We start from the raw sequence: 27,760 nt of genomic DNA, 5'->3' as shown, positions 1-27,760 counted from the left end.
TTCCCGTGAGCTAGTCTGACAGATCTGCCAGCTGTGCATTTGCTTTATTCTTGCAGGCTCACCACACTGGAGAATGACAGTGGATTATGGAGCTAGATAGCATCTCCCACTTACACCTCTATGTTCAGCATTGTTGTTTTGACTGAACAACTGCGTCAGGATTAGGGTCTTTCCATGCTGTATACACTTTTGGATTCTAGATCCTAAGACCAATTTACATTTACTTGAAACAGTCAAGAATGGGCCTTCAGAGTTCTTTCCCAAGGTTCTTCTCATGGTATTCTTATTTGTAATGGGATAGTGACCTTGGGCTCAGCTTTTGTTTACTTGTTTTGTTTTGTTTTTTGAGATAGGGTTTCTCTGTGTAGCTTTGAACCCTCTCCTGAAACTTGCTATGTAGACCAGGCTGGCCTCGAACTCATGAAATCTACCTACCTCTGCATCCTGAGTCCTGGAATTAAAGGCATGCACCACCACTGCCCAACTTGGGCCCTGCTTTGTAAAGGTCTATAGGAAGGTTTCATTAGCTAGATTACATCAAGATAACCTCAGAGCTGTTTACAGATTTAGAAAAGTATCTAAAAACAAATAGATGACCCTAAAGGAGTGGAGGTGGGGACCATCCACACAGGTGACCCTAAAGGAGTGGAGGTGGGGACCATCCACACAGGTGACCCTAAAGGAGTGGAGGTGGGGACCATCCACACAGGTGACCCTAAAGGAGTGGAGGTGGGGACCATCCACACAAGGTGACCCTAAAGGAATGGAGGTGGGGACCATCCACACAACGTGACCCTAAAGGAGTGGAGGTGGGGACCATCCACACAAGGTGACCCTAAAGGAATGGAGGTGGGGACCATCCACACAACGTGACCCTAAAGGAGTAGGGATGGGGACCATCCACACAAAGTGACCCTAAAGGAGTAGGGATGGGGACCATCCACACAGGTGACCCTAAAGGAATGGGGATGGGGACCATCCACACCAGGTGACTTTAAAGGAATAGAGGTTGGTGTAATAAGGAGCTGCGGGCTGCATTCCTGCCGCCCGGCTCCTGGCCACCTTGATGTGGGAGTGTCATATATCAATCTGTTGATTTCATTGGTTAAGCAATAAAGAAACTGCTTGGCCCTCATAGGTTAAAACATAGGTGGGAGGAGTAATCAGAACAGAAGGCTGGGAGAAAGAAGCTGAGTCAAGGAGTCGCCATGATTCTCCCACTCCAGGCAGATGCAGGTTAAGATCATTCTTGGTAAGCCAGCTCTTGGGCTACACAGATTATAAGAAATGGGCTAGTCCAGGTGCGAGAGCTAGCCTAGAAGAGGCTAGATAGAAATGGGCCAAGCGGTGTTTAAAAGAATACAGTTTCGGTGTAATTATTTCGGGGCATAAGCTAGAGCTAGCCATGTGGGCGGCCGGGGTGCTGGGGACGCAGCCCCGCCGCTCTTATTACAACACCACCTGGCTAGCTTATGCCCCTAAATAACAACACATAAATTGTATTCTTTTAAACACGGCTTGGTCCATTTCTATTAATGTGTGTAGCGCCATGAGGCAGTAGCTTATGGAGAAGGATTCTAGCCTACGTCCATCTTGGGCCGGAGCTTCATTGCATCTGCCCTGGAGAGGAGCAGCATGGCGTCTGAGCTCACTTCCTCTTCCTCCCAGCATTCTGTTCTGTTTACTCCACCCACCTATGTTCTAACCTATCAGGCCAAGCAGTTTATTAATTAACCAATGACCTTCTTCCATCAGGTGGGGACCATCACACAAGGTGACCCTAAAGGAATGGGGGTGAGGACCATTCACACAAGGTGACCCTAAAGGAATGGGGGTGGAGACCAGTCCACACAAGGTGTATGGAGCAGGCTCAGCTGTGTGATACCTAACAAAGTCATTCTGAAAAATTGTACAACTTGTGCCTGTAAACTGCCCAGGAATTCTTGGCCCCCTGGGTCACTAGCAGATTTTCACACCCCAACTCACCCAAATTGTCTGCTGTGTGTATACTTGACTCCATGGGCTCCATGTTGGATTTGGATAAAAAGGTTCAAGAAGGTTTTAGATAGGCTAAGCATATCCCGTGACACTAGTGTCCCTCCATGTTATAAATCAGTAGAAATTCGGAAGCTATGTATCCCAGGGCTGGGGACTATGGCACAAAAAAATAAAAATAAAAAATGAAAAAATGGCTCCAGTGGGGTTTTGCTCTTTTTCATGGGAAGGGACAGGAAGTCAGTGTATGTGCTAGGTTAGCATCTGCCCATAACACAGAAAGCATTATAACAAACAGAATAATCACCAGCCCTACCTCAGTCACAGAAAAAGCAGGATTGAAGGCCTTCAGGCCAAGCCTCTTTCTCTTTCTGGTGTGCACAAAATGAGTCCCCATATGTGACAATCATAGTCACAACAATATGGTGTGATGTCTAAAGGAATTGTCACTGTAGTCTCTCAGTGATGCCCTATACGGTATGAATAGTAGCCTGCTCATGTCTCCCCTCACCACATGGGATCCCACAACAACAGCTAGCCATAACCCTAACTCTAACTCCTAACATTAGCCTTCACCTCCGACCCACCCGGTCCCTTCCAATTACATATTGGTATGCTCAAGGTGGGTTTACTCCCAGGAACCGTCCACATCAGAAAACACAAATGTGCAGGCTACTGGTGCTCAGGGCCATTGCTGGAAGCAGGCTCTGACGGGTCCCAGTCCCTGTGCTTCCACTGAGAAGAGGAGATGCTCTCCTGCAGGTCCAAAGGTGACTTAGGATCCTTTCATCTGAGCTCCTGAGAGGGGTAGAAGGAAGGCTCCCAGGACTCCTAGGCCAGTGCTCCCTGACCCTGCCTCCTTGGGGCAGTCATTTGGCTTTATGTAGCCTCTGGCCAGGGTGGAAGCAGAACTCAGCACCCACCTGAGCATCCTCACTGAGGTGATTGTGGGAGACTAGTGGGTCTGGAGGTGGGCTGGGTGGTTGGGCATCCCCTGGCAAAGGCTCCCTGCCTGTTCTCAAGCTCTGTCCTGGAGTCCAGGAGAACCTGATTGGCCACAGCAGGCGATTAACCCAAAGCTATTGGTGGTGGGCAAGATTGGCTGTGGCTGCTGGCTCTCTTGAAGCCAAGGTGGCTCCTCACCAAGTTGATCCTGTCAGGATTTTTTATTTGAAGGAGTACATTTTCAGTTTTAGTTCGCTGATAACATCAGCTTTATGTTACTCCTAAAAAGCCCTAACTATTATCACTGCCATCTTGGCAGGGCTAAATTCAAGCTGGTTTTGTGTGGGTTAACTATAACCTAAAAGTGGTTATTAAACAACAACCATTCGCTTCCATGGCAAATTACTAGGGCTACAGCCTTGGCATACCAAGTCTGACTTTACAAATAAACAAAATAGCCCTTTACAGAAGGTGGTCAACCCAGGGATCTTACCTCCCTACTATTTTCTTCTAGTCTCTTCTGCAGAGCTGAGTGAACCTTATCATTAGGTTTCAAACCCTGGACAAATGGCTGAGGTGTGGTGCCTATTTAACATATCAAAGTGGACCTGGCTTTGAGGGTCTCTCTGTATACCTCAGTCCCTACCTGTTAAGGGATCCTCCTGGACAGAGACAGAGACCCACATTGGAGCACAGGACTGAATTCTCAAGGTCCAAATCAGGAGCAGAAGGAGAGAGAGCACGAGCAAGGAACTCAGGACCATGAGGGGTGCACCCACACACTGAGACAATGGGGATGTTCTACTGGGAACTCACCAAGACCAGCTGGCCTGGGTCTGGAAAAGCCTGGGATAAAACTGGACTCTCTGAACATAACGGACAATGAGGACTACTGAGAACTCAAGAACAATGGCACTGGGTTTCTGATCCTACTGCACGTACTGGCTTTGTGGGAGCCTAGGCAGTTTGGATGCTCAACTTACTAGACCTGGATGGAGGTGGGGGGTTCCTTGGACTTCCCACAGGACAGGGAACCCTGATTGCTTTTCGGGCTGAGGGGGGGGGACTTAATTAGGGGAGGGGGAGGGAAATGGGAGGCGGTGGCTGGGAAGAGACAGAAATCTTTAATAAATAAATAAATTAAAAATAAATAAATAAATAAATAAATAAAAGGTAAAAGTCCAGAGGCAAAAAAAAAAAAAAAGGGATCCTCCTGGCTGGCATATCTGCCCTAGACCCTACACTCTCCAGCCCAGAGACTGGGCTGCTCTTCCCTATATAATCCAAGGATTTTGGTTACCCACTCTTTTTGTCTTTTTGTACATTTGGGCCTCCTGGCTGCTACAACTTGTTCTCCTCTCTCTTCCCCCCTCTCTCTCCCCACACGGCTCAGGGTCATGTACAGGCTGGACTTGACCAGAGGTCCCTGCCCCTCGCTGTACTCTCCCACATATCTGCAATCTATCTTCTCCATCATGTCTAGCAGCAGCTATGTTTCCTTTCTTTTTTTTAAATTTTTTTTCTCATTCACTTTTATTAAAAGTTTTTTCTTTTTCATTGATTTTTTTATTGATCTTTAAATGATATGATTGTGGTATGATCCTTAAATGGTTGTAAGCCAATCATTTACCTAAGGAAGCTGTATAATTTAATACTTGCAAAATTTTCTCAGATACTCTTTATTATTTTTGTTCACATGAAAACAATCAGACTACAAGTTGGCTATTAAAAAATAAAAATGCTGGATGTGGTGGCACATGCCTTTAATCGCAGCATTCAGGATACAGGCAGATTTCTGAGTCTGCGGTCAGCCTGGTCAGCATAGTGAGTTTCAGGACAGCCAGGACTACATAGACACTGTTGCAAATCAGCACCACCACACCCCATATATCTTCAGCTACTAAACTGTATATTCTCTACCCTTTTTGGGAAGATTAGAAGCTTGAAGACTGGCTGGAGAAATAGCTCAGTGGTTAAGAGTTCTGACTCCTCTCCCAGAGGACCCAAGTTCAAATCCCAGCACCTATATGGTGGCTCACAACTGTCTGTAGCTCTCAGGTTCAGGTTCTCAAGTTCTCCCTAACTTAAGGGAATCTAACACACGTAGACTTACATGCAGGCAAAACACCAATGCACGTAAAATAAGATTAAATAAGTTATGTATAAAAAGCAGTTTGAAGATTTTCAGATTTCATTATATAATGTATTTGTTTCTTCCAAAGTGCATCTGTGATTGTCCCATCCCCATTCAACATTTCTGTAGTGTCCATGTACACCCAGTGTTCTGCAGATGCTAGCTCTGTGGTCCAGAGAGATAAATATGGCCTGTATCTCACACTGTAAGGATGTTCTTCCTCTTGGACTGGTGGGATAGACTTTTATCAGCTGATACTAAGGGGTAAGGAGTATTAATGGCCATTCTAGTCAATGCCAGAGTCTTTTATTTAAAAAAAATGCATCTGTTTATTATGTATACAGTGTTCTGCCTGAGTGTATGCTTGCACGACAGAAGAGGGCACCAAATTTCATTATAGATTGTTGTGTTCCTCCATGTAGTCGCTGGGACTTGAACTCAAGTCCTCTGGAATAGCAGCCAGTGCTCTTAACCTCTGAGCCATCTCTCCAGCCCCAAAGTCTTAATGGAGCCATTGGTATTAGGATTATGAATCCTTTGGGAGTAAGAGGAGTGACAATTTGCAGTAATCTTGTGGAAATTGGCACTACAGGTGTGTGTGTGTGTGTGTGTGTGTGTGTGTGTAACCCTAACACTAGCCTTTCACCAATGGCTATCCTGGGCCTACGCCTCAGTTGCTCTTCGTGATACCTTAATGCCTTCAAGACCGGCAGTCTGGCTGATAGCATGAGAATCAGGCTTGGTGCCTCTGGACCACAGCTTCTGTGCGCTGACCCTGAGGAAATACTCCCAGAGTTCACTGTAGGAGGAGGGCCTGCTTGTTTGTCCCAGCCACCCAGCTAGTTTAGCCTCGAAATAATCACATAGAAACTGTATTCATTAAAACACTGCTTGGCCCATTAGCTCTAGCTTCTTACTGGCTAAGTCTTACATCTGAATTTAACCCATTTCTATTAATCTGTGTATCACCACATGATAGTAGCTTACTGGCAAAGCACGTCTATCTCCAGCAGCGGATCCATGGGTGTCTCCTCACTCTGCTTTCTTCCTCCCAGAATTCAGTTCTGTCTTCTCCACCTACCTAAGTTCTGCCCTATCAGGCCAAGGCAGTTTCTTAATTCATTAACCAATACAAGCAACACACAGAGGGGACTCCCACATCAGTTCACCTGGGTGATGCTGGTCTCTTCTTACTGCTAATGTCTCAGCTCCTGCTAACCAGCATTGATTGCCCCAGCAAAGCAAAGACCATTAGTGCTGTGGTCTCCTGTTAATCACAGCTGGTGTTTGGCTCCAGCTGACCATAGACTGCAGCTTCTTAATAATATCACACAAACAGCCATGACAGTCTTTGGTTCCCTCTGAAGCTGAGCAAGCCGGGCACCCATTAGCTTCAGTGCTCCCAGCATTGTCTCCCAGGTTCCCCTAGAACACCCCAGTAAAGCATTCAGCCCCCTTTCAGCCCCACAGCCCAAAGTCTCAGAAACAACATGGTCAGGTCTGTTACAGCAACGTCCCAAGAACCTAGTACCAGTTTCTGTTCTACTTTAGGTTTCTATTGCTGGGATAAAATCCCACAACCAAAGGAAACGTGGGCAGGAGAGGGTTTATGTCAGCTTGCCACTGTAATCCATATAACAGGCCCCCAGACCTTATTACGACGGATGACATGATGGAGTGCCATTCAGGCCTCGGAGCCCAGCACGTAGGCAGCAACACCTGCCAAAGTGAGGACAAAGACCTCATCTATCTAAGTCCATAGTGTGGGAAAGCCCTGAAATTGTAAACTTGCTTTTTGGCTTCCATAGTGCTGATTCAGGCTAATGGAAGTATGTCAGCCCAGGATGAGTTTTTAAAAATTGTTTTTATTGAGCTATATATTTTTCCCTGCTCCCCTCCCTTTCTCTCCCCTCCCCTTCTACTCTCTCCCATGGTCCCCATGCTCCCAATTTACTCAGAAGATCTTGTCTTTTTCTACTTCCCATGTAGATTAGATCCATGTATGTCTCTCTTAGGGTCCTCTTTGTTGTCTTGCTTCTCTGGGATTGTGAACTACAGGCTGGCTTTTCTTTTCTTTGTCTAAAAGCCACTTATGAGTGAGTACATGTGGTATTTGTCTTTCTGGGTCTGGGTCACCTTACTCAATATGATGTTTTCTAGATCCATCCATTTGCCCGATAGTTTTAAGATGTCATTATTTTTTCAATATGAGGTGTTTTTTTTTTTGTGCTTAAAAAATCACCCCCACCAAGAATGGCTTGGGACTGCACTTGGTCCCCATCACCAAGGTGGCCACCAGTTGGCTTGAACCCGTGCCTGAGTGGTCTTCTCTGGTGGATCCCTCACACCTCACATGAAGGCACGTCAGGGCAAGAACTTGATGCAAGAACTGAAGCAGAGAGCATGGAGGACCACTCACTCACCAGCTTGCTTGCTCAGCCTTCCTTCCATTTTTTTTTGTTGTTGATTTTTGAGACAGGTCTCAATGTGTAGCTATGGCTGTCCTAGAACTCATGGTGTAGACCAGAGTGGCCCCAAATTCATAAAGATCCACCTGCTTCTGCCTTGTAAGTGCCGGGAAATTCCACTACACGTGACCCAGCCTACTTTCTTCTACAACCATGACCACCTGTGCAGGGGTGGTACCGTATCAGTGGGGGTCTTCCCAAATCAGTCATTAATCAAGAAAATGTCCCACATGCATGCCCACAGGCCAAACAGATAGTGATTTTTATACAAGTAGGAGTTATGGATCTAGTTTCATTCTTCTATGTGCAGGGCATTAGTTTTCCAGGCATCATTTGTTTCAGAGACCAAAGGTTAGGTTCGCTCCAGGTTTCCTGCTGGGTCCTCTCTTCTACCCCATGACTCTATGTATGCACTTTTTGTGCCAATGCCATACTGCTTTTATTAATATAGCTCTGTTGTTTAATTTAAAATCAGATACTGTGATAACACCATTTCTTTCTTTCCTTTAGGGTTGCTTTGATCATTTGGAGGTCTTTTGTGTCTCCATATTAATGTTTAAACTGTTTTTCCTAGTTCTGTGAAAAATTTCATTGCATGTCTGATTAGGAGGAGGGTTAAAGAGCTCCAGTGACCTTCAAGTCCATCTTCAGTTTTCTATAGCAAGGTCAAGGTTTAAATAAAGGGCCAGATATATGAATATCTGAGCAGTCTCCAGTCAAGGTATGGCCCACCTTGTAATTGCTCCAGCAAGGTGTTCTGACAAGTTGACCGGACTGTGTGAAATCTTTTCTGGGGGAAAGTCTGTCCTCTGGCTAGCCCAGGCTTTAGGCTATTTCTTATTTTTTTTTTTTGTTTGCTTTTGTTTTTTGAGACAGGGTTTCTCTGTAGCTTTGGAGCCTGTCCTGGAACTAGCTCTTGTAGACCAGAGTGGCCTCGAACTCACAAGATCTACCTGCCTCTGCCTTCTGAGTGCTGGGATTAAAGGCGTGCGCCACCACTGCCCGGTGCTTTCTGTTTCTTCACACAACATGATTTTACTGGGGTAAAATTTCAGTCTCTTAGGGCCCATTGTTCTGATAGCTCAAGCCGAGACACAAGTGTCTCTTTAGACTATCTTCATCCCTACCAGGCTGGTTAGGAGGTAGAGAGAAGACCTTGTGCCTCAGGGATGCACTGGGCATTCTTACTCCAACTCTGTGACAGGGAGACCTCCTTTGGTAGAGCCCTGCCTGTAGTGCAGGCCGGGATATGGAAGGGAAACCCTCCTGACACAGGGCCTTGCTGAGTCTGCTTCCTCTCAAGAAAGGAGAAGATCCTAGCATGGCAATGCCAAACTCTGGCCCAGACTTCCTCCAAAGAGAAAGTTCCCTCTAGCTGGGAGCCCTGAGCTTATAGCACATGGTTTCTCCATAGGAAAGACCCCCCACCCCCCCATATTTCGCTTCCCCCAAGTAAGGTCTCTCCCGTTTCTTTTTAGTGACTGAACAGATCCCAACCAGAGAATAGGCCTCCTCTATCGAGAAGGAAGATTCTCCAGCTCCATGGGTCAAGCGCCTAAGCCAGGCTTCTGCCTTAAAGAATAGAAGACCCGCTGGCTGAAGATCTCTTACTGAGCATGGGGCTTCTGCACAGCAGAGACAAGACCCTCCTGAGGCTGAACCCTAAAATCTAGTTCAGACATCCTCCTTGGGGTATGGAAAACACTCTTGCCACTGAGGCCTTATTCTAGCCCAAGCCTCCTCCTTACGTAAAGGAAGGGGAAGAAACACACACACCACACTCCACTGGGAAAAGAACGTCCCCCTGTCGGGAGGTCACAGGGCCACCGGGCCAGCGCTGTGGCTATTTAAACACTCAGATAGAACCTCTCCACAGCCCAATCCTTCCCACAACTCGAATCTGCACAGGCGCAGAGATGCGCGCGTTACCTTCTGGGTTTGGTAGTTTTTCCATGCGGTCTGCGCTCCGGAACGGAGCGGAAGGGAGTTGTCAGGGACTACAAGACCCAGCATTCCAAGAGTCCTGTGGGAGGAAGGGCCGGGAAGTTGTGGATGTGAGCCCCAGTTTTTAAGAAGTAGTTTGGCAGTGAGCTGACACGGAATCCCTGCTGGAGTCACTGGCCCACGTGGAGTGGTGATTCCGGAAAGAGAGGAAGCACCCTCACCAGTGAAGGAGCCTCTGGTTTCACACCCCTCTGGGACATGCCCCGTGTGTCTGACGGAGGTGGCTGCGAGGCGTCTCCTGGCGAAGGAACCTGCTCTCACCTCCATGTCTTTGGACTTCTTTCTGCAGCCTCTGGATGGCGGTCCCCCAGTGCCCGTGGGACCCGGGCAGACGGTGATAGGCCGCGGGCCTCTGCTGGGAGTAAGTGTGCGAGGTGCCCGGGCAGCCGCAGTTGGCTCTACTGAGGCTGTCTCCTGTCCTAGAGCACTCTACGGCTTGGTTCTGCTTGTCAAGATTTTACAGTTTGGGGGCAGTGCGTTTTCAGTCAACGTTAGTCAACTCACAGACATTTCTTTTTGGTGCCCGTAAAAAAATACTGAGTGTGTTAACATCATTATCATCCTATCCGGCTGACAAACTAGGGTCAAATCCAGGCTGAGCTAAGTTCGATTATGAGATGTAAAATGTAAACAGACCAAAACAAACGAACAAAAAAACCCTATTAACTTTTAAGGGCGAATTGTTACTCTAAGGGTTAACAATGGCTTGTTGACCTACAAAGCTTACAGTATTTGCAGCGCTGTACGGCCCGGCCCGTTACAGAAAAGGTTGGTCAATCCAGTGCCCCTCCCCCACATCCCAGGTTAATTCTTTTATCCTCTGGCCTCTTCTGCGGGGCTGGTTGGCCTTACCTGATAATAGCAGTCCTTTGGGTAATATCAGTAGCCAACTCTTAAGTAGTCTGGGTAGCGAACCAGTCATTGGCTGAAGAGATTTCTAATTTAATCCTTTCAAAGCTTTTGAGTCAGTCGCTTTTTATTAGCCTGGTTCAGATGAGAAAGCTGGACTATAAACTGGTCATTAAAAGTTGATACACACACACACACACACACACACACACACACAAATGTCCACTAAGCTCTATATTCTGTACCCTCTTTGGGAAGATTAGGAACCAGACATTTGCAGATTGCACTATGAAGTCGTATTTGGTAGTATTCTTCAACCATTTGGCTGTTGCTGTCTTTCTACAGCATGTTAGCTAAAGCGTTTTTCCTGGTTGTTGATATGTTTTTTTTTTTTTTTTTCCTAGCTGTTGATCTCTTTGACTTTTTGGAGGATGTGTTTCGAATTTAGGTTATTTCAAATGTATTTGTTTTTAAAGACAGGATCTCACTACATAGCCCAGCCTGCCCTTAAACTCACCATTTTCTTGCCTCACTCCCAAAAGCTGGGGTTACAGGCATCCAGCTCTGTACCCAAGAAAACTTTTAAGCCAAGAGACATTTGTAATGGAATAAACCATGTGCCCACTAGAGGTCACACTATACTTTTGTATTATTCAAAACAGCCCATTCTTCCTAGAGTTTAGTCTGGACGATCCGTTCCTGCTGATGGATAGTGTAAAAAGAGGAGCCGCCTTGATGGACTTCTAGAGGAACCTTCCTTGTGGTTTTCTCATGACATTCCCCCTACAGCTAGAGAGTCCATCTGTGGTGAAGTGACGATGAGATCTTGATCCTCACAATAAAAACAGGAGTAGTTTGCATTGCTGTGACTGCTTCTGAATGATTTTATTTAGGTATTGCCATATGTCATTTTTTCTCTCACTTTTATTAGTAAGAGTAAGGACTTTGAACACTGCATGCTCTGAGCGTGACTGCCTGAGTTACTTAAAGCCCCTGGCTTTCAATATCCAGGTATGCAAAGTGAATAAGAGCTGCGGTGTGGAGCTCGGCATGGAGCTTAGCATTTGAACTGCTGCTGGTTCTGTCCACTCAGGAACACATCACAAACCATGGCAAAGTCTGAAAACTTCTATTTTTTTTTTAAATTAGAATATTTGCTTCTTTGAAATAGCCGTATTTTAAATGAGGTTTTGGAGATATTTTTCCTAGAGTTTTTTAAGTGAACTGTTTTCTGGAATAATCGCTTGTCCTCACTGTGGTGTGGCCCTGTATGTTCAGAGTCGTGTCATCGGCGTGGAAGCGCTACATGATTTTAAAGGATGAGTATTGATTGGTGACAGTTTCAATGGCTTTGCAGGCTCAGTGGGTTTAATTTTATCTATACATTGCTATAGCATGCTCAGAGGGATAATGTTGACCCTGCTGTATGTAATGCTAGACCTCAAGTATTTGATAGTAGGTAAACGAATCGTAAGACAGGTCGTTTGATCGTAATGTCGTATAGTTGTTGCTTAGGATGTTTTTATCATGTACCAGTCAGGGATAAACAAGTTATTCTCAACTATTATGTTTACAGTGAGGTGGGAAGGAGGATCATTTGAGCATTTATGATAGAAGCAGTTTTGAACTTTGGTGTGGGTAAATAATTGTGAGTGTAAATTGACCACTGTTAACTCCAAACAGGAAGTAATTGTACTGAAGACATAGATGCAGATCTCTTCTTCACTGTGAATGCTTGGCTTGGGCTGCTTCCCTTCTGCCTTCTTACTGTTTAACTGCCACACATGGCCCCAGAACAGGAATGAGGTTGTTCGACCTGTGTCTGCCTAAATTGTGGCCACACCCTTCACATTTATCACTTAACATTTATGACAAGCTGAATTTTTATGTTGGAAATATTTCCTAACTGGTACATTTTTCTTATTTGTTAGATTTTACTGGTAGGAATCCTTTCTAGGTAGGTTTCATGTGTAGGAATTGTGAGGGTTTGGGGATATGTAGATTCCAGGCTTTTTTGGTAGTCATTTACTCTATCCTGACTTTGCTAAGTCCCTTCTTCTCTTCACTGTTTGTGTTAAATGAGAGCAGATATCTGACAAGTAGTTATTGAGTTAATAATATATTTAATATCTAGCTTACTGACTTCATAGGTGTTGCTAAGGGTTTTGTTTATCTTTTCAGGAGGTGGCTAAATTTGACATGTTTTTCCTTGTAGATAACAGACAAAAGAGTTTCCAGAAGACATGCCATTCTAGAGGTGGTAGATAATCAGCTTCGAATCAAACCAGTGAGTTTATTGATCCATTTTAACCCTTTGCCTCTTGCCTTCTAACATCTGGTTAGAGATTCCTGTTTAAGGTTTGGAAATAGGTGATGTGGGAGTGTCATCTATCTGTTGCTTTCATTGGTTAATTAATAAAGAAACTGCTTGGCCTTTGATAGGCCAGCCCTTAGGTGGGTGGAGTAGACAGAACAGAATTCTGGGAGAAAGAAAGCCGAGTCAGACAGTCGCCATGATTCTCCCACTCAACACAGACGCAGGTTAAGATCTTCGCTGGTAAGCCACCTCGTGGTGCTACATACATTATTAGAAATGGGTTAAAGCAAGATGTGAGAGTTAGCTAGTAAGAGGCTAAAACTAATGGGCCAACCAGTGTTTAAAAGAATACAATTTGTGGGTTGTTATTTTGGGTAAAGCTAGCCATGTGGGAGCTGGGTAGTGGTAAGCGGCCTGCAGCTCTATACTACAAATAGGGAATTTATGTCAGAACCCATTTGTCTCATACTTGCAAGGGAATCTAAATAGTAAACTGTGTTTCTTGTAGCACAGAGCTGAATTTGAGTGGTTAGAGTTAATGGAAGATGAGTGCCTGTGTGTAAATTGTACTTTTGTTCATAACTGGATATGCCGAGTAATTCCTGTAATCCTGTAACATGGATAATGAAGAACACTTCCTGTGTGAGAGCCTGAGCTCTGATCCCTAGTGCACACCTGAAAGGCTATGTGTGGTGGTTTGAAAGAAAATGGCCCCTAAAATGGCACTATTAGGAGGTGTGGCTTTGTTGGAGTAGGTGTAGTCTTTTTGGAGGAAGTGTGTCACTGCATAGGTGGGCTTTGAGGTCTCATATATGCTCAAGATACCATTCAGTGTCTCAGTCTACTTCCTGTTGCCTGCATATCAACATGTAGCAGCTCCTTTTCCAGCACCATGTCTGCCTGCATGCTGCCATGCTCCCCACCATGATGATAATGGATGGAACCTCTGAACTGTAAGCTGCCACCTCAGTTAAATGTTTTCCTTTGTAAGAGTTGTTATGATCATGGTGGCCCTTCACAGCAATAGAAAGCCTAACTAAGAGATCATGAATGTCTATAACCATAGTATACCCGCTGCTTGCTGGCCAGCTGGCCTAGATAAAAATGCATGAGTCCTAGTGAGATACTCTGTCTCAAGAGAATAGAGAAAAATGTGATAAGACACCTGAGGTCTTCCTCCTGCCTCCAAGGGACATGTGCAATGTTCCCCTCTCCCAAACCAAAGAATGCCTGTAACTATATAATGTACAGTTTTATGGGGACAGATGAGGTAGTAAGTAAATTCACTCAGTGTTAGAGGATTTTTATCAACACATTTCTATGGTTCCTTGTATAGAAGTGAGTATTTGTAAATTGTAGAATTTATTCTATTTCATTTGAAGCATTAATCCTTTGCTCTACAGCCTGAGCATCAGTGTTTTGCTGGGGTGATCCTGAGACTCTGTAACTATTCTCTTTCAGTTGCAAACTCCATCGTAAAGGAGAATGAGTTGTGTGTATGAGGCCCCATTTACTTTGGAGTATTTTATTTGTGGTGAAATAAATATTATGGAATTAAATCCACTGACTTACGACATTTAAGCCATTTTGTATTTTCATCCCCATCCTGGCTTGTGCTCTGCTTCTGAGCTATACCCTATCCCTGTGATTTCTGTATTACTGTTGTTGTATAAGTCATTGCTTCAACTTAAACAGTTTAAAAAAAAAACTATTTCCTTCTATTATTCTATGGTGAACTGTTGTGGCAATAATAGCCTTTTAAATTTAGTAATGGGAAAACTTTTAAGTAGAATTGAATTCACCCCATCTCAACCCTGAATAAATAACATTGAAAGCTTTGTGTGTTCTCATGTTGTGCTGAGTGCTGTGACAATGTGTCAGTGTCACAGTCAGCCCTCTGGGGCGCAGCAGTTGTACGTCTCTGGATCTTCGCTTTCTTATTTTCCTTAGTTGAGATCACTTAAGCTCGTTGAACATGAGGAGATGTACTCACTTTGTGTCTCTGGTATTTACTGTAATGCTGTATCAGGTTCTTAGCATAGTTGAATGCATGAGTCAGTGCTGTGATGAGAAATATACTGTAGAGTTTCTGGAAGTGGATATATCATGGGTTTTTATAAAAGTACTTATTTTTAGTACCCAATTTCTAATGCCCTTCTAATGAATTACCATGGCCCAGAATAAAGGAGTTTGCTGTTCCTGAAGCACCTCTATGGAAGGAGTAAGGGGTATGTTTGTTCCTGTTTCTGTAGAATGTTATTTGTTTAGGTTATTAAAGCACCTTAAATGCCATATCCTGTAGATCTCTGAAGTGTTTGAAGACCATCTGTCTAAAATATCTCTGTTTGACCTTGAAAACATACTTAATATGACTATAAGTTAGATTGGTGTGGATAACTAACTACTAACTGCATTTCTGTATCATCCTAAATCGTTTCTAATAATAGCTTTCAGTGACTAGAACTTTACACTACATTTTTAACTGAGCTGCGTTGGTATAATACCTTAAACAAGAGTAGAAACATAGATACAGTATATTGTAACAAAAATAACCTTAAATTTCTATCAATATACAGAAATACATTAAGAGTGGAAGCATAGTATAGCATGTTGTGACAAAATAACAAATTTGTATTAATATACCAAAATCCATACCAGTGTAAAATATTTATGGTTAATAGTTGTTTATTAATTTAAAAGTAGATTCAGTAATCTACCCTTTTATCTTCCTATATCCCCCTTTTAAAACCTTCTAGAAAGAGATCCCTTAATCTTAACTTCCTTGCTTTAGTTTCCTCCCTTTCCAATAACAACTTGTAACCAACCCCCCAAACAGAGATCCATAATCCACTGAATGGCCGAAAACCACCCACCCTACCTCTTGGGAATGTGGGCATCATGTTCTTAGAATTACTTCCTGTGGTCTGGGGCGGGGGAATGTCTGTGTGACAGCATCTTTGGAGGACCCTGAGAAACTGAGGTAATGGAAGTCCTGGGAGAGCTAGCTGCTATCCAGTCCCAGTGTGATGGGAAAGTGCAGGGCTTCTCTGAAGTCCTGGCTGGACTAGTCTGTGAGGCCATACCATTTCAGCTAACCACCTTGACACTGTCCTGAGCAGTTTGTAATTCAAAGCTGATATTTGGATGATGTTTGTCAGCTTAGTGGTGTTACCACAGTCCCGGTGGAATCATCATTGCAGGGCCCCATCATCTTCTTGGAAACCTCAAAGGTCACTGCTGGGAATGGCCACAGTTCACTGCAGAAAACTTGAACATTTTAAATGTTATCTGCAGCAGATCTCTGACAGGTTAAAGGACTTTGTTGATCTGCATTCATTAGTCCAGTGCTGTCCTTTGCCATATGTTATGCATACGTCAGAAGGTTGGGGCTTTCTGTTTGGATCATCTCTAGAAGAAACATTGTTTCTCGGAATGCCTTGCCTGCAGTGCCTTTTCAGATGATCTTGTTTACCACAATTAAAAAGCTGACCTTTTGATTTTTCTTAAAATTTTTAGAAATCACATCTTCTGCCGGGCGGTGGTGGCACACGCCTTTAGTCCCAGCACTCGGGAGGCAGAGGCAGGTGGATCTCTGTGAGTTCAAGACCAGCCTGGTCTACAAGAGCTAGTTCCAGGACAGGCTCCAAAACCACAGAGAAACCCTGTCTCGAAAAACAAAAACAAAAACAAAAAAAGAAATCACATCTTCTATCCAAGTAGTGTTGTGAGATCCAGCGTCAGCTGTATTTTGGATCCATTCATCCATGGGTGCTGTCTTGTCCTTTTGCATTCTGGATCAGTGCACAGTCTTGTTACTGTTATAACTCCGTTGTTTGTGCATCTTTGCTTTTGCTTCAAATGATAGCTGAAAATTTTTAGGTGACAGAACATGAAGTAAGTGTTTCTATTTATGAATGAGTTGATCAGGATAATTACAAAAAATTAAATAAATCTCGTGTTTTCTCTTTATTTTTTTACTCAATGCTGAAAACTCCTCTGAACAAAATTTAGTTGCCATTAAATTTTAATGTATCAAAAATAGGTCGTTAGGAGACCATCCTGTTTACTAATGCATGAAGATGTTAAGTTTATTTAAATTTTCCCAGTGTTAATGAAGGACATTTGTATTCTAAAACCTAGAATAGTTAATATTTTTATTTATCTATTCAATGGGTATGGAGTTTTGTCTGCATGTATGTCTGTGTACCATGTGTATGCAGTCTCCAAGGTGGCCAGAAAAGGGTTCCCTGGGACTGGAGCTACAGATTCTATGTGTCATCTTGCGGGTGCTTGGAATTCAACCTGAGTCCTCTGCAAAAAACAAAACAAAACAACAACAACAAACCCAGCCCATGCTCTTAATCACTGAGCCATCTCTCTGGCCCTAGGATATTTCCTAAATTAGCTCATTACAGGTGCTTAGTTCTCTCTGTAGTTGGGTGAAAAGTACTCAGATGTTCTCTTTCTTCTTTGGCTATGTAAGGGCACTGATAATATTAATGTGCACAAATGGAAGTAGAATATGTTACTGGAAAAATTTTCTCTTTGAGTTAAATTTTTCCAGGACTTATATTTCTGCAAGGATTCACTGATATTCGGTTAAAATGGTTTCCCTTGGAGACTCACTTCACTATCCCTGGGTCATTAATTAGACTGTATTCAGATCATAAAGCAACTGTGTGTGACCTTACTAGTACCTTTAGAACACTAGCCTGTAATAGATACACTAGAAACTAGAACAAAACTTCTCTGGGACCAAGGAGGCAGCTGGTTTGGTAGGTAAACAGTTCAGTGATGTGCACCTGTAATCTCAATGCTTCTGCAGAAAAATGAGAGCAGCCTAGACATGAATACACTGTGCACAAACAAAGTGGAGCTAACTTCCATGCATATTGTAGCAATGTCCAAACCCCTCCATACAGGATATAAATTTTGAAAAATAAAGATTATAGATAGGAAACTCAAGTTTAAAATAGTAAAGCATTTTATTTATAATTATACTTATGTTTATCTTTTAAATTTTACTTAATATATATTTTTAGGAATTTTCCAGTAAATGTGACCCTTAGACCCAGGAGAAAGGAAAGTTTATTTTTACTCTATTCTTGGTATTGTTTTTGGAAACTTGACATTGTGTTTAACAGCTTGCAGTGTCAAGGTTCTTGAAAGGCATGATCTTATATAGTTAGTGACTTTTCAAGTAGGAATTAGAGTGTGAGATCTTTTAATCATATGGAGTAATTTTTTCTCCATTTTATCATTTCTGATTTATGATTCTATAACAGTTAGATATTTTCTTTAAAATTGTTGTTTTTTGGGGGGTGCTAAAATTGCCGATTTGCCTTAAAGAGTTTTAGTGATTTCGTTGAATAAAATTTTAGATTATAAAGAACCTTAGATCCATATATCTAACTTTGATTTAGGACAGAGATGGTATTGTGTATGGGGCAGGGATTCCTCTTGCTCTTAGACTCTTTCCCATTCCTCTTCTGCATAGAGCCTTGGGGGTTTGATAAAGGTTTCCATTTAGGGCTGAGCCTGCAAAGTCTCCCACTTTCTCCATATGGTTCAGCTGTGGATTTTGAGAATTATCATCTACTTCAAGAAGAAGCTTCTCCAGTGAGGGCTGAGTGATGCTCTGCTCTGTGGCTGTAGCATATGACATCAGGAATCATTTCATTGCTGTGTTCCTTTACTACAGGGTTCTCACTTCCTAACGCTGTGACTCTTTAGTGCAGTTCCTCATGTTGTGGTGACCCCCAGCCGTAAAATTATTTTGTCACCACTTCATAGCTGTAATTTTGCTACTGTTATAAATCATAACATAGATATCTGATTTGCAACCCCCAAAGGCGTCACGACCACTGCTTTAGCAGAATAGTAGCAGCAGGCTCCCCCTGGGCCCGTGCTCTATTTAGTGTCAGGTTCTTGTCTGCTTTAGCAGTGCCAGGCATGAGTTCATCTCATGGAGCAGGCCTTAAATCTTATTTTTTTAAAAAAGTGGTTGGTTTCTTCCATAACATTTGTACCACGTTTTACTGCTTTATCTTGTTGGCCAGTCTTTGCTGTAGGCCCCAGGATTTGTAACTAGGTAAATTGTTCATTATTTTTCTCCTCTGGTCGCATGCAAAATACATTTCAGCACCATGAATGTTAGTCAGTATGGGTGAAACTTTTATTTGGGCACCAACTCCATGTTGCTAATCAAGGAACATTAATTCTCTGTTTTTGTGGGTAGATTTGATAGCTGCTTGATGATTTGATGTTTTAAACCAATCTTTTATAATTCCTTGGGATGTGTTATTGCCTAAATAATAATATTCTCCATTCTTAGTCATATGTGTATATTTAAATGGCTAATCAATAAAAAATGCTGAGTGATTAAGTTGGTATACTAGGGAAATTGTTGATTTCTCTAGAAAAAATAATTTAGTAGATGTAACAGAGGAAAGGCCACAGGGAGAGTTGTTCTGTATTAGAATCTATTGAAAAAAATCACAGATTTTATATTGCTTTGTTTGCATTATCATATATTAAGTTCTTATATAGTAAGGCTTCTTTATTTCAAAACCTAATAATAATAATAATAAGAGAAATAGTTTTACCGTGATTACATTTAAGATTTTTTTATTACTCTCTGTGTGTGTGTGTGTGTGTGTGTGTGTGTGTGTGTGTGTGGAGAGAGAGAGAGAGCGAGAGAGCAGAGGACATCTTGCTGAAATTGGTTCTCTCCTTCCATCATTTGGGTTCTGGGGATCGAGTTTAGGTCCTCAAGCATGGCGGCAGGCATCTTTACCTGCGAAGACTGCTAACCTTCTCATATGTGCAAACTTCCAAGTTCCTTTCAATAGGTCTTTTAAAAATTACTCTTGAGAAAACTAATTATCTTTGCTAATATGGAGGCAGTCAGTGGAATAATATAATCTAAAATAGTTAATGCAGTAATAGTTTTGTTTTTTATGTGTTAATTACTTGTGATTTCAATCTAAATGATATTCGTGGAAGGGTTTTATTTAAAAGTAGAATTATTCTTCACCACAGGTAGAAAGAAAGCAGTAATCCTTGAGATATTTGAACACATCTCCTGCCTCATGGTTTTTTATTTTTAAATTTTGTCAGAAATTATTAGGAAAAATAAATAGCAAAGAAGTGCTGTTGCCAGGGGACAAGTGCGTTTTGTATTAACAATGGGGACCATTCCCATACTGAGAATTATTTTTTCACCTTTCTTATCCATTGAGCGGTTTATTTAACTAATCAATTGATTTTACTTGCTATTTTGGATTCCTTTAGGAATGGGAGGTAGAACCTGTTGTGATATTATCTTTGTTCCGTAACAAATAAAGCTTGCCTGAAGATCAGAGAAGCAGAACAGCCAGCCATTAGTTCTTACCTCTACGACATTCTCAGACCAAATGGGCTATGCTGTCTCTACAAGTCCTCAGACTGAATGCTGTCTCTACAAAACATCAGTGCTCCTGTCTTCTCCCACCTTATATTTCTCTCTCTGTCCAGTCATATCACTTACCACCCCACCTCCCTAGTGCTGGGATTAAAGGTGTGAGCTCCCACCTTTGACTCTGTTTCTTTTTTAGACTGATTCAACCTCCTGTAGCCCAGGGTGGCCTTGAACTCACAGAGATCCATCTGCCTCAGTCTCTTGAGTGCTGGGATTAAAGGTGCATGTCGCCACTTCCTGGCCTCTGTGGCTAACTAGTGTGGTTAGCTCCCCACTCTGATCCTCAGGTGAGCTTTATTTGTTAAAGCACAAACAAAATATCACGGGAACCCGTTTTTCATTTGCAAATGATTATGGTACTAGGTGCCAGGCTTACTAAACTTTCAAGAGTAATTTTATACTAGATTGTTTTGATACCAAAATTGGGGATCATTTCATATTTAATTGTATTTTTCCTGTTGCACACTGTGTTCTCTTATCAATTAGATCCATACGAATCCGTGTTTCCGTCATTCCTCTGAGGAGAGCCAGCTCTTGCCAATGAAGACACACGTGTGGTGCTGGCTGAATCCTGGGGATAGCTTCTCCTTGTTACTCAACAAGTACTCTTTCCGTGTTTTCTCTACACAAGCTGAAGAGGAACTGGAGTGCACTTTAAGGTGAGTTTGTGAGTAATGGTGTTTGAATCTGATTTCGCCACCTCCACAAATGCCTCACTGAAAATCATTCTAGATTTGAGTCATATTTGGGCTGCAGTAGCCACATAATTTGTGTTTCTGGAAAACATTTGACTTTGGAGGCATATGCCTCATGGTATGCTCCAATACGCACCATTCTTTACCTTTGTGTTCCTAATGTTTCCACCAGACAAAACTAACTATATGTTTTCTTGAATTTTTAACTTTATTAAAAATTTTAAGGTATTCCGACTTATCTCACTGACTTACCTTATAATGACATCATGAAGTGCAGAGCTGGAGAACTGAAGAAGTTAGATAGTAGGACGAAAGCATTGAATCTGGTAGAGTTCACATTCACAACCAGTTTCTGAGCCAGTTGCCAGGCAGCTGTTGCTGGGCTTTGTTTCTGCCTCTAACTGGCTGAGTTCAAACATTAGACCTGTAGAACTAATTGGAGATATTGACATATACATTAGACAGTTCTTGATATCATTGAGGTTTTTAGGTATTTTAGAACCACTTCATTTTACATTGTTTATCACATCAAAAATTTAAGGTTGTTGTTAGTGCCGTGTTCATCTGCTCACACTGGAGGCCAGCACATGGTAGAGACGAGCAGCTACCCTAAAAAGTAGAGGAGCTTTCTTCTCCCCAGAAGACCATCTTGGGGAGCTAAGTGCAGGAAGGGCTTTTTTTTTTTTTCCATCTTTTTATTGAGAAAAGGAGAAAAAAAAAACAAGTTTCCACCTCCTCCCAGCCTCCCATTTCCCTCCCCCTCCTCCCACCCTTCTCCCCCTCCCCGCACTCCTCTCCCCCTCCCTCTCCAGTCCAAAGAGCAGTCAGGGTTCCCTGCCCTGTGGTAAGTCCTAGGTCCTCCCCTCTCCCTCCATGTCTAGGAAGGTGAACATCCAAACTGGCTAGGCTCCCACAAAGCCAGCACATTACGTAGGTTCAAAACCCCGTGCCATTGTCCTTGGCTTCTCATCAGCCCTCATTGTTCGCCATGCTCAGAGAATCCAGTTTTATCCCATGCTTTTTCAGTCACAGTCCAGCTGGCCTTGGTGAGCTCCCACTAGATCAGCTCCACTGTCTCAGTGGGTGGGTGCACCCCTCGTGGTCCCGACTTCTTTGCTCATGTTCTCCCTCCTTCTGCTCCTCATTGGGACCTTGGGAGCTTAGTCCAGTGCTCCAGTGTGGGTCTCTGTCTCTATCTCCATCCATCACCAGATGAAGGTTCTATGATGATATGCAAGATATTCGTCATTATTGCTATAGGATAGGGTCATTTCAGGTTCCCTATCCTCAGCTGCCCCAGGAACTAACTGGGGACCTTGGCTTGGGCATCTGGGAGCCACTCTAGGTTCAAGTCTCTTGCCAACTCTAAGGTGGCTCCCTTAACTAAGAATTGTGCTTCCGTGCTCCCCTATCCAACCTTCCTTTATCCCAATCCTCCTTTTTCCCCAAGTTCCCCCCATTCTCCCCTTCTCCCTTTTCTCTCCCCATCTCCCCTTACCCCCATCCCACCCCACCCCCAAGATCTCAATTTTCTCCCCGGCCATTTTGTCTACTTCCCATAGCCAAGAGGACAACTATATGTTTTTCCTTTGGTTCACCTTCTTACTTAGCTTCTTTGGGATCACCGATTGTAGACTCCGTGACCCTTGTTTATGGCTAGAAACCAATTATGAGTGAGTACATCCCATATTCATCTTTTTGGGTCTGGGTTACCTCACTCAGGATAGTGTTTTCTATTTCCATCCATTTGCATGCAAAATTTGAGAAGTCATTGTTTTTTACCGCAGCGTAGTACTCTAATGTGTAGATATTCCACACTTTCTTCATCCATTCTTCCATTGAAGGGCATCTAGGTTGTTTCCAGGTTCTGGCTATTACAAATAATACTGCTATGAACATAGTTGAACAAATGCTCTTGTCATATGATCGGGCATCTCTTGGGTATATTCCCAGGAGTGGTATTGCTGGGTCCAGGGGTAGGTTGATCCCGAATTTCCTGAGAAACTGAAACACCGATTTCCAAAGTGGTTGCACAAGATTGCATTCCCACCAGCAATGGATGAGTGTACCCCTTCCTCCACAGCCTCTTCAGCAAAGGCTATCATTGGAGTTTTTTATTTTAGCCATTCTGACAGGTGTAAGATGATATCTCAAAGTTGTTTTGATTTGCATTTCCCTGATTGCTAAGGAGGTTGAGCATGACCTTAAGTGTCTTTTGGCCATTTGAACTTCCTCTGCTGAGAATTCTCTGTTCAGTTCAGTGCCCCATTTTTTAATTGGGTTAATTAGCATTTTAAAGTCTAGTTTCCTGAGTTCTCTATATATTTTGGAGATCAGACCTTTGTCTGTTGCGGGGTTGGTGAAGATCTTCTCCCAGTCAGTAGGTTGCCTTTTTGTCTTGGTGACAGTGTCCTTTGCTTTACAGAAGCTTCTCAGTTTTAGTAGGTCCCATTTATTCAATGTTGCCCTTAATGTCTGTGCTGTTGGGGTTACACATAGGAAGCGATCTCCTGTGCCCATCTGCTGTAGGGTACTTCCCACTTTCTCTTCTATCAGGTTCAATGTGTTCTGACTGATAGTAAGGTCTTTAATCCATTTGGACTTGAGTTTTGTGCATGGTGATAGATATGGGTCTATTTTCATTCTTCTACAAGGTTGACATCCAGTTTTGCCAGCACCATTTGTTGAAGATGCTTTCTTTCTTCCATTGTATACTTTTGGCTCCTTTATCAAAAATGAGGTATTCATAGGTTTGTGGGTTAAAATTCGGGTCTTCTATACGATTCCACTGGTCGACTTCTCTGTTTTTATGCCAGTACCACACTGTTTTCATCACTGTAGCTCTGTAATAGAGTTTGAAGTCAGGGATGGTAATGCCTCCAGATAATCCTTTATTGTATAGGATTGTTTTGGCTATCCTGGGTTTTTTGTTTTTCCATATAAAGTTGATTATTATTTTTTTTAAATTTATTTATTTATTAAGAATTTCTGCCTCGTCCCCGCCACCGCTTCCCATTTTCCTCCCCCTCCCCCGATCAAGTCCCCCTCCCTCAACTGCTCGAAGAGCAATCAGGGTTCCCTGACCTGTGGGAAGCCCAAGGACTGCCCACCTCTATCCAGGTCTCGTAAGGTGAGCATCCAAACTGCCTAGGCTCCCACAAAGCCAGTACGTGCAGTAGGATCAAAAACCCACTTCAATTGTTCTTGAATTCTCAATATTCCTCATTGTCCGCTATGTTCAACTAGTCCGGATTTATCCCATGCTTTTTCAGACCTAGGCCAGCTGGCCTTGGTGAGTTCCCAATAGAACATCCCCATTGTCTTAGTGTGTGGGTGCACCCCTCGTGGTCCTGAGTTCCTTGCTCGTGCTCCGTCTCCTTCTGCTCCTGATTTGGACCTTGAGATTTCTGTCCGGTGCTCCCATGTGGGTCTCTGTCTCTGTCTCCTTTCATCGCCTGATGAAGGTTAATATTCATGAGGATGCCTATGTGTTTGTCTTTGGATTCACCTTCTTATTTAGCTTCTCTAGGAACATGAATTATAAGCTCAATGTCCTTTATTTAAGGCTAGAAACCAAATATGAGTGAGTACATCCCATGTTTCTCTTTTTGGGTCTGGCTTACCTCACTCAGGATAGTGTTTTCTATTTCTATCCATTTGTATGCAAAATTCAAGAAGTCCTTGTTTTTTACTGCTGAGTAATACTCTAATATGTATATATTCCATACTTTCTTCATCCATTCTTCCGTTGAAGGGCATCTAGGTTGTTTCCAGGTTCTGGCTATTACAAACAATGCTGCCATGAACATAGTTGAGCATATATACTTTTGTTGTATGATAGGGCCTCTCTTGGGTATATTCTCAAGAGTGGTATTGCTGGGTCCAGGGGTAGGTTGATCCCGAATTTCCTGAGAAACCGAAACACTGCTTTCCAGAGTGGTTGCACAAGTTTGCATTCTCACCAGCAATGGGTGAGTGTACCCCTTTCTCCACAACCTCTCCAGCAAAGGCTATCATTGGTGTTTTTTATTTTAGCCATTCTGACAGGTGTAAGGTGGTATCTTAAAGTTGTCTTGATTTGCATTTCCCTGATTGCTAAGGAAGTTGAGCATGACCTTAAGTGTCTTTTGGCCATTTGAAGTTCTTCTGTTGAGAATTCTCTGTTCAGTTCAGTGCCCCATTTTATAATTGGGTTGATTAGCTTTTTGCGGTCTAGTTTCTTGAGTTCTTTATATATTTTGGAGATCAAACCTTTGTCAGTTGCGGGGTTGGTGAAGATCTTCTCCCAGTCAGTGGGTTGCCTTTTTGTCTTAGTGACAGTGTCCTTTGCTTTACAGAAGCTTCTCAGCCTCAGGAGGTCCCATTTATTCAATGATGCCCTTAGTGTCTGTGCTGCTGGGGTCATACGTAGGAAGTGGTCTCCTGTGCCCATGTGCTGTAGAGTACTTCCCACTTTCTCTTCTATCAGGTTCAGTGTGTTCGGACTGATATTGAGGTCTTTAATCCATTTGGACTTGAGTTTTGTGCATGGTCATAGATCTATTTTCATTCTTCTACAGATTGACATCCAGTTTTGCCAGCACAATTTGTTGAAGATGCTCTCTTTTTTCCATTGTATACTTTTAGCTCCTTTATCGAAAATCAGGTGTTCATAGGTTTATGGGTTAATGTCAGGGTCTTCTATTCGATTCCATTGGTCGACTTCTCTGTTTTTATGCCAATACCAAGCTGTTTTCAATACTGTAGCTCTGTAATAGAGTTTGAAGTCAGGGATGGCAATGCCTCCAGACGATCCTTTATTGTATAAGATTGTTTTGACTATCCTGGGTTTTTTGTTTTTCCATATAAAGTTGATTATTGTCCTCTCCAGATCTGTGAAGAATTTTGATGGGATCTTGATGGGGATTACATTGAATCTATAAATTGCCTTTGGTAGAATTGCCATTTTTACTATGTTGATCCTCCCAATCCAAGAGCAAGGGAGGTCCTTCCATTTTCTGGTATACTCCTCAGTTTCTTTCTTCAATGCCTTAAAGTTCTTGTCAAATAGATCTTTCACTTCCTTGGTTAGAGTTACCCCAAGATATTTTATGCTGTTGTGGCTATCGTGAAAGGTGAAGCTTCTCTGATTTCCCTCTCTGCTTCCATATCCTTTGTGTATAAGAGGGCGACTGATTTTTTGGAGTTGATCTTGTATCCTGCCACATTACTAAAGGTGTTTATCAGCTGTAAAAGTTCTTTGGTGGAGTTTTGGGGTTTGCTTATGTACACTATCATATCATCTGCAAATAACGAAAGTTTAACTTCTTCCTTTCCAATTCGAATCCCCTTGATCCCCTTATGTTGTCTTATTGCTATTGCTAGAACTTCAAGCACTATATTGAAGAGGTATGGCGAGAGTGGACAGCCTTGTCGTGTTCCTGAGTTTAGTGGGATGGCTTTAAGTTTCTCTCCATTTAATTTGATGTTAGCTGTCAGCTTGCTATATATAGCTTTTATTATATTTAGGTATGACCCTTGTGTCCCTCATCTCTCCAATACTTTTATCATAAAGGGATGTTGAATTTTGTCAAATGCTTTTTCAGCATCTAATGAAATGATCATATGGTTTTTTTCTTTCAGTTTATTTATATGCTGGATTACATTGATAGATTTTCGTATGTTGAACCAGCCCTGCATCCCTGGGATGAAGCCTACTTGATCATAATGGACAATTTTTCTAATGTGTTCTTGGATACGGTTTGCCAGTATTTTGTTGAGGATTTTTACGTTGATGTTCATGACTGAGATTGGCCTGTAATTCTCTTTCTTGGTTGAGTCTTTGTGTGGTTTTGGTATCAGGGTGACTGTAGCTTCATAAAAGGAATTTGGCAATGACTCTTCTGTTTCTATATTGTGAAATACATTAAGGAGTACAAGTATTAGTTCTTCTTGGAAGTTCTGGTAGAATTCCGCATTGAAACCATCTGGTCCTGTGCTTTTTTTGGTAGGGAGGTTTTTGAAAACAGCTTCTAATTCTTTGCGACTAACAGGTCTATTTAGATTGTTCACGTGGTCCTGGTTTAACTTTGGTATATGGTATTTATCTAAAAAAGTGTCCATTTCCTTTACATTTTCCAGTTTTGTGGCATATAGGCTTTTGTAGTAAGATCTAATGATTCTCTGAATTTCCTCTGTGTCTGTGGTTATGTCCCCCTTTTCATTTCTGATCTTATTAATTTGCAAATTCTCTGCCGTTTGATTAGTTTGGATAGGGGTTTCTCAATCTTGTTGATTTTTTCTCCAGGAACCAGCTTTTTGTTTCATTGATTCTTTGTACTGTTTTCTGTGTTTCTATTTTGTTGATTTCAGCCCTCAGTTTGATTATTTCCAGTCTTCTACTCCTCCTAGGTGAGTCTGCTTCTTTTTTTTCTAGAGCTTTCAGGTGTGCTGTTAAGTCTCCAATGTGAGCTTTCTCTGTTTTCTTTAAGTGGGCACTTAGTGCTATGAACTTTCTTCTTAGGACTGCTTTCATAGTGTCCCATAAGTTTAAGTATGTGGTTTCTTTATTTTCATTGAATTCCAGGAAGACTTTAATTTCTTTCTTACTTTCTTCCTTAATCCAGGTATGGTTCAGTAGTTGACTGTTCAGTTTCCATGAGTTTGTAGGCTTTCTGGGGGTAGCATTGTTGTTGAATTCTAACTTTAATCCATGGTGATCTGATAAGACACAGGTGGTTACTAATATTTTTTTTGTAACTATGGATGTTTGCTTTGTTACCGACTATGTGGTCGATTTTTGAGAAGGTTCCATGAGCTGCAGAGAAGAAGGTATATTCTTTCCTATTTGGGTGGAAAGTTCTATAGATGTCTGTTAAGTCCATTTGTTTCATTACCTCCATTAATTCTCTTATT

The 27,760-nt window shown here is 42.5% G+C and overlaps 1 protein-coding gene across 2 annotated transcripts in view; it reads left to right on the top strand.

Annotated features, from left to right (window-relative positions):
• The first annotated feature begins 9,597 nt into the window (after positions 1 to 9,597).
• The window catches only part of Aplf (aprataxin and PNKP like factor), a 64,759-nt gene continuing 46,596 nt past the window's right edge, over positions 9,598 to 27,760 (top strand). The window contains exons 1-3 of one of the 2 annotated variants that reach the window (XM_041636897.1): positions 9,598 to 9,907; positions 12,611 to 12,682; positions 20,658 to 20,830. In XM_041636897.1, coding sequence (XP_041492831.1) covers positions 9,812 to 9,907; positions 12,611 to 12,682; positions 20,658 to 20,830 — 341 coding nt within the window. In that variant the 5' untranslated portion in view covers positions 9,598 to 9,811. The remainder of the gene's footprint in view (positions 9,908 to 12,610; positions 12,683 to 20,657; positions 20,831 to 27,760) is intronic. The other variant, XM_041636899.1, reaches the window with a different exon arrangement.

The sequence above is a fragment of the Microtus oregoni genome, unplaced genomic scaffold, assembly GCF_018167655.1.
Source record: "Microtus oregoni isolate MIOR12 unplaced genomic scaffold, Mior012 000002F_ref0000024, whole genome shotgun sequence".
Lineage (NCBI taxonomy): Eukaryota > Metazoa > Chordata > Mammalia > Rodentia > Cricetidae > Microtus > Microtus oregoni.
This window is presented reverse-complemented; position numbering and strand designations above follow the sequence as displayed.